Here is a 6,000-nt window from a genome sequence, read left to right as displayed (position 1 = left end):
TCATTGCCAAGGGCACATTCTAACATTCACGGGTGATGCTCGGTAAATGACTCACGGTACCGGCAGCCTGTCTGAGCCTCAGCCCATGTCTCAAAGACCGGCAAGATTTCCTATTCCTGCCCCCATTCACAGGGACACTTAAAAACTCAATAATAAGAAAATAAAACAGAAAAGAAACCTAAAACGTCTTCTGTTTAAGCACATCTCAAATACCGCTCCAGTCAGTCAATTCCCTGGCAATGTTATGAACCAGCGCCCCCTGCCGGACTAGCCATTACGGTGTCCTCGCCAGGCTGGTTTGACCGCCTAACAGCCTGCGCCTGCGCAGGAAGCAAGCGCTCAGGCCCGCCCCTTAGAGGGTGTGACTTCCTTGGGTAGCTCTTCGGTCACGCCTACTTCCGTAGAGGCGAGCTACGTCTCGAGCACGTGACTTTGTTCCGGCCTGCCAAAGATGGCGGCGCCCAGAGTGGTAGCGTGAAAGTTGGTGTGGTAGTCGCTACCTATTCGTGCTGAAATCAAAAAAAGTGGGACCGTTCACCATGTCGCGACTGATCGTGAAGAACCTCCCGAATGGGGTGAGTAGAGAGACTGAGTTTGGGAATCTGAAATTGGGACCCAGCCAGAAGTTGGAGGTTGGGAGGGAGGTGCCTGGGGAGAGTTGAGGGGCTTTCTCTCTCGGGCAGGGTTCCCGGAGGATTCCGCAGGATTGTCGGCATATTCATATGACAGTTGGAAGAGACGGGTAGTGCCTCTTAAAGGTTTGACATCTGGTCTCTTGGTGCCCGAAACTTCTTTCCCAGGGAGATGCTAGTCCCCACGTTGTGTCGAATGCCTTGCTCCGATAACTCTCTTGTTCGATCACTTTTTTTGTTGATTTGTGACTGAATTAGACACTGCACCTATATCCCTCTTCCATTTGGGATACTGTCTGGGAGGAAAATGGGGTGTAATAGGCTGGGTACCTGCGTTCCAGTTCCCGGTTCCCGCTTTGAGGACAGCAGGAATGAATGGTTTAAGAAAACTGAGTGAGTGTGAAAGGCTTTAAACCACTTATCCAGCAAGTGGGGGAGGTGTGATCCAGTCATACTTGCCTTTGCTTAGAGCCCACAGAACCTGGCACGGTGGTAGGCATTCAATAAAAGCATCTTGAATAAATGAGTGAAAAAATAGTTGAATGTGTAGTGTCAGATGACTAGATGCCTTCTGCCCCAGAAGATTATCTGTACTTTTTTCACCGTGACTTCCATTGGATGGAGAGGCCCCTCCACCACTGGTGTGGCCAGTAAGCTCATTACCCAAATACACAGTGTACCATGTGGATGGCATGAGAGATCTGCACTCCTTAGAAAGAGTAAAAATATAAAGCCATTTCTGTTTCTTTTTTGTGGTTTTTTTATTTTACCTTTTTTTTCTCCATGGCAGGTTGGAAGCACTTATCATATGATTATCAAAATTAGGTATAAAATGAGAAGCTAAGTCTTTTTTTTAAGGGTCTTTTAACATTTTTTATATTTATTTGGCTGGGGGATCTTTAGTTGTGACATTTGAACTCTTAGTTGTGGCTCTGGGATTCAGTTCTCTGACCAGGAACCCCTGCATTGGGAGCGCAGAGTCTTAGCCAGTGGCCAGCCAAGCAAAGACTCTTGTTCTGTCCTGTCCTCCATCTCCAGGAGAAACTATCTTTATGACTGGCATCTCTTGACAAGTTCCTTATCTCAAAATCCTTAGTGTCATCACACAGTAAGCCTGCAAACTGTCAGCTACTACTACAGCTGTTTGTAACTAATTCTTTCATTCATCAGACAAGACATGCAATAGGAAGAGACATGCCATACTGAGAAGCAAAATGAAGTGGTAGTTGAGAGGGGAAGAAAGGGTCGCCATGCCAAAATCCTCATTCATCAGAGTGAGGCATCAAGAGATGCTGTCTAAAGCTGAAGGAAGGGTCAATAATAGATTTTTTTTTTAAGATTTTTATTTATTTGTTTATTTTTGACTGTGCTGGCTCTCCATTGCTGAGTGGGAGTTTTCTCTAGTTGCAGGACGAGGGCTTCTCACTAGAGTGGCATCTCTTGTTGCAGAGCACAAGTTCTAGAACAAGGGTTCTAGAGTAGTTGTAGTGCATGGGCTTAGTTGTTCCACGACATGTGGGATCTTCCCAGACCAGGGATTGAACCCGTGTCCCCTGCATTTCAAGGCAGGTTCGTAACCACTGGACCACCAGGGACACCCCCAATAATTGTTATTTTTAAAGTAACCTGTTTAGGGTAAATGATGAAAGAATTTAAAATAATAAATAACAGAGACTGGAAGAGAGGGATAGATGATGTAGGTTTCTTATCTTTCATAGTGGGAGTCAGCAGATAGTCTTTGGGGATATAAATAAGCCAAGAAATGAAGTTGAGATCTCACTGTTGGGACATAGAGTGATGCTTATGAGGAGTCCTGAGAACAGGCTATAAAGTTGCTTACTCCTGTCTACCACAATCAGCAAACACTGTGTAGTTTATCATATTCCTTATTTCACACATCTACTGTGACAGGCATTTGTTAGGTGTTTACATTGTAGCAGCTGGCACAATAGGTCTGGTTAACCTCCTAGCAGCCCACAGGCCCGGAGGATTTCAGTGCAGCTATTCTGAGTCTTGACTTCCTCATTGATGAAGGCACTTGGTTAAGGCCACACACAGACAAGCGTTGGAGCTGGAGTTGGAACCAGGTGCCAGCCACAAAGCATGCTCGGCCACTGCCCTGCCTGAGGGGAGGAATCCCGGGGTCTCGGGTTCCCAGCCCATTTTGTCCCTTTGGCTCTGAGGCCTCCTGGCTCCTCCCTCACCATTCCTGTCCTGTCCTAGATGAAGGAGGAGCGTTTCCGGCAGCTCTTCACCACCTTCGGCACGCTGACGGACTGCAGCCTCAAGTTCACCAAAGATGGCAAGTTCCGCAAGTTCGGCTTCATCGGCTTCAAGTCCGAGGAAGAGGCCCAGACAGCACTGAACCATTTCAACAAGAGTTTTATCGACACATCCCGGATCACGGTGAGCGGGCATGGACCTCACCCCCACCTGCCTGTCGCCAGGGATGCCGTGGCTCTTTCTCTCCACGTGTGAGACCAGTGCCTGGCCCCTTCCAGACCATGATGCCTTTGGTCTTCCTCACTGTTCTCAGGTCCTCGTGCTTGTTAATCCCCTGCAGCATTTGCAGAAGCATTTTTCCCGAGTCTCTGATCCCCTATGTTGGGGGAGAGGAGCCAAGAATTTGTATGTCTCACGAGCTTACAGGTGATGGTGTTGCTCCTGTTCCCAAAATGAGAGGCACTGGTCTACATTATTCATCCCCTGCCCCTGGTCAATGCCCACCTGTGCTGGGTGTAGTGGCAGGTGTCGTCATCACCCTCTCTGTCTCTTGCAGGTGGAGTTCTGCAAGTCCTTTGGGGACCCGACAAAGCCCCGAGCCTGGAGCAAGCATGCCCAGAAACTGAGCCAGTCCAAGCCACCCCCAAAAGACAAAGACGCTGTCTCCACAGAAGCTAAGAAAGTGCGTGGACGGTCACTTCCAGCCATATCCCGGGTGTCAGCAGGGCGGTCACCCCGGGAAGGCAGGGTAGTGGGAGGGAGAGGGGCCCAGGAATCCCTCTTGGATGGTTCCTGAAAGCAGCCCTCCCAGGGCAGTGGGATTCTATCTCCTTTCATATGTGACCCTCACGCCCATGTCTTCTATTTACAGGACGACAAGAAGAAGAAGGTTGTAGGTGAACTGGAGAAGGTGGGTCTGTCTTGGTGACCAAGCCGAGAGTGGACAGCAAAGATGGACCCTTGCCTCCCATCTCCCCTTGCCAGATCCCCATAGCTCCTTCATCTTTCTGTCCAGTGCTGCCCTCCCCAGGACCAACCCAGCTGGCCCCGGGGGCCCTCTAGAGACTGGGGGGACATGGCCTCAGAGAGCGTGCTTACCCTCCCAAGAGTGCAAGGGTGAGCCCTCCCTGATCTTCTCTGTCTGTTCTCTCTTCTTCCCGCTTCTCTGGCACCCGCAGCTGAAAGAAGATAATGAGTTCCAGGAGTTCCTGTCGGTTCACCAGAAGCGGACACAGGTGGCCACCTGGGCGAACGATGCCCTGGATGCTGAGCCCTCGAAAGGGAAGAGCAAGGCAGACAATGATTACCTGAACTTTGACTCCGACTCAGGGCAGGAGAGCGAACAGGAGGAAGATGGGGAGAACTCGGAAGGTGAGGGTATGCCCCCCGCTATAGTGCGCGCCCTGCACCTGCCCGCACCTGGGCACGAGTGACCCGGGACCCCTTCAGGCTGAACCGGGGAGATAGCAAATCAGATGCTGCCCCATAGAGGGTTGATTATCCCTACCACGGGTTCGTCGGACTTGATCGATCCGGGTCCCTTATTCCGTCAGTGGATTACTCACTCAAGAATTGATTGAACACTTACTGTATGCCAGAGAGTGGATGTAGCAGTGAGCAAAAGACAAGAGAGTCTGCTCCCGTGGAGCTGTCATCCTGGTGGGGAAAGAAACAGTAAAGGAATCAGACTGATTCCTTTATTCAGTATTCAGTACATGATGTGAACATGAGTGCCGCAGAGAGAAGGCAGGAAGTGGGGGGTGGGAGAGGCCCCGGAGGAGGGTGGCCCTTGAGCAGAGGCGGTGAGGGATGAGCCTCTGTCCTCAGAAGGGGCTCACAGTGTAGCCATGAGGGGCTCAGCGTGGTGAGTGCAGTGATCGAGGGGCGGGAATCAACTTCGGTTGAAAGGCAAGGGAGTGAATTTAAGGTGAGTTTTATGACTGGTAAAGTCTCTGTGCAAAGCTGGGATCCAAAGGACTCAGTGGGAGTTGGGGGGACTCAGAGGGGGTGAGGGGTGAGGAGGGATTCCAGGCAGAGGGAAAGGCATGGCAGAGGGGTGGGAAGAGCAGGAGCCGGGGGTGTCCATGTGTTCAGGACGGCTGCAGCAGAGGCGGCTGGCGGAAAAGCCAGTGAGCTCACCAGACCCCACGAGGAGTTTGGATTGCCCCTGAAAGAGCAGCTGGGATAAAACCCGAGCTCCTCATTAGGCTTGGAAGCCACCGGTGGGTCTGGCTTAAGGAGTAAAAATGCTCTCTAGGGTCTCAAAAAGTCGTGCAGCCTCACACTTGGCCGGTGAGAGAGCCCTCAAGTTTTCCACGTGGAGCATGGAAACTGTCAGAACTCCGTCATTTCAGTTATTTATCCAAGGGCTTGCCAGGCACCAGGGTAGCTTGGCACCTAAGGTGTCACACCACCACGCTGTCTGCCACCCCAGCCCTCTGGTTTGCTCACAACCATCACCAACTCCCAGCCTTTCCATCTTTCCAGAGGAGGAGGATGGCCTCGAACCCAAGGAACCCAAGGCAGCTGCGCGGAAGGAGCTGTCTGACATGGATTATCTGAAGTCCAAGGTGGTGGCGGCTGAGTCACCATCCTCGGAAGAGAGCGAAGATGAAGCCGTGAACTGTGAAGAGGGGAGTGAGGCAGAGGAAGAGGGTTCCTTTGCTGCCCCCGCCCAGCAGGATGGGGAGGCAGCCCCAGCCAAGGTGTGTGTGGATTGGGGTGAACTGAGGAGCCTGGGGAGGGAGGAGGTCCACCTGGGCCTCGCCCACCTTTCCTGCAGCCCCTTTGTGGGGGGTGTTACATCAAGGAAAGACAGTTCAGCAGCCCGGAGACCTACCTACCTTAAGTTCTTGCTTGCTGTGTGACCCCATGCAAGCACACGCCCTCTCTGAATTTGGTTCCTGTTGTTAACAGAGGGGCTGCCTGCCCCTCTAGAGTTGAGGGGGATGTAAACAAGCTGAAAAAGGATCCCAAATATACTATACTTAGTATTCAGTAGGAAGGTAGGCAGGTGTGAGCCCACGAGTAGATGAAATTAGATGAGCATCGATCTCATGTGAGGTTCAATACCTGGCATGTCGTTTCGTCACTGAATCTCATGGTAGTCGTGGGGGAATGGGGATTCTTGTCCCATTTTACAGGT

At 51.4% G+C, this 6,000-nt stretch overlaps 1 protein-coding gene across 1 annotated transcript in view; it reads left to right on the top strand.

The window, feature by feature from the left end:
• The first annotated feature begins 421 nt into the window (after positions 1 to 421).
• RBM19 (RNA binding motif protein 19) overlaps positions 422 to 6,000 on the top strand; it is a 120,361-nt gene continuing 114,782 nt past the window's right edge. Inside the window, exons 1-6 of the mRNA XM_043901724.1 lie at positions 422 to 575; positions 2,856 to 3,038; positions 3,412 to 3,537; positions 3,727 to 3,765; positions 4,034 to 4,226; positions 5,343 to 5,560. Of these exons, the coding sequence (XP_043757659.1) occupies positions 540 to 575; positions 2,856 to 3,038; positions 3,412 to 3,537; positions 3,727 to 3,765; positions 4,034 to 4,226; positions 5,343 to 5,560 (795 nt within the window). The 5' untranslated portion in view covers positions 422 to 539. The remainder of the gene's footprint in view (positions 576 to 2,855; positions 3,039 to 3,411; positions 3,538 to 3,726; positions 3,766 to 4,033; positions 4,227 to 5,342; positions 5,561 to 6,000) is intronic.

Source organism: Cervus elaphus, chromosome 5 (genome assembly GCF_910594005.1).
Source record: "Cervus elaphus chromosome 5, mCerEla1.1, whole genome shotgun sequence".
Taxonomy (NCBI): domain Eukaryota; kingdom Metazoa; phylum Chordata; class Mammalia; order Artiodactyla; family Cervidae; genus Cervus; species Cervus elaphus.
This window is presented reverse-complemented; position numbering and strand designations above follow the sequence as displayed.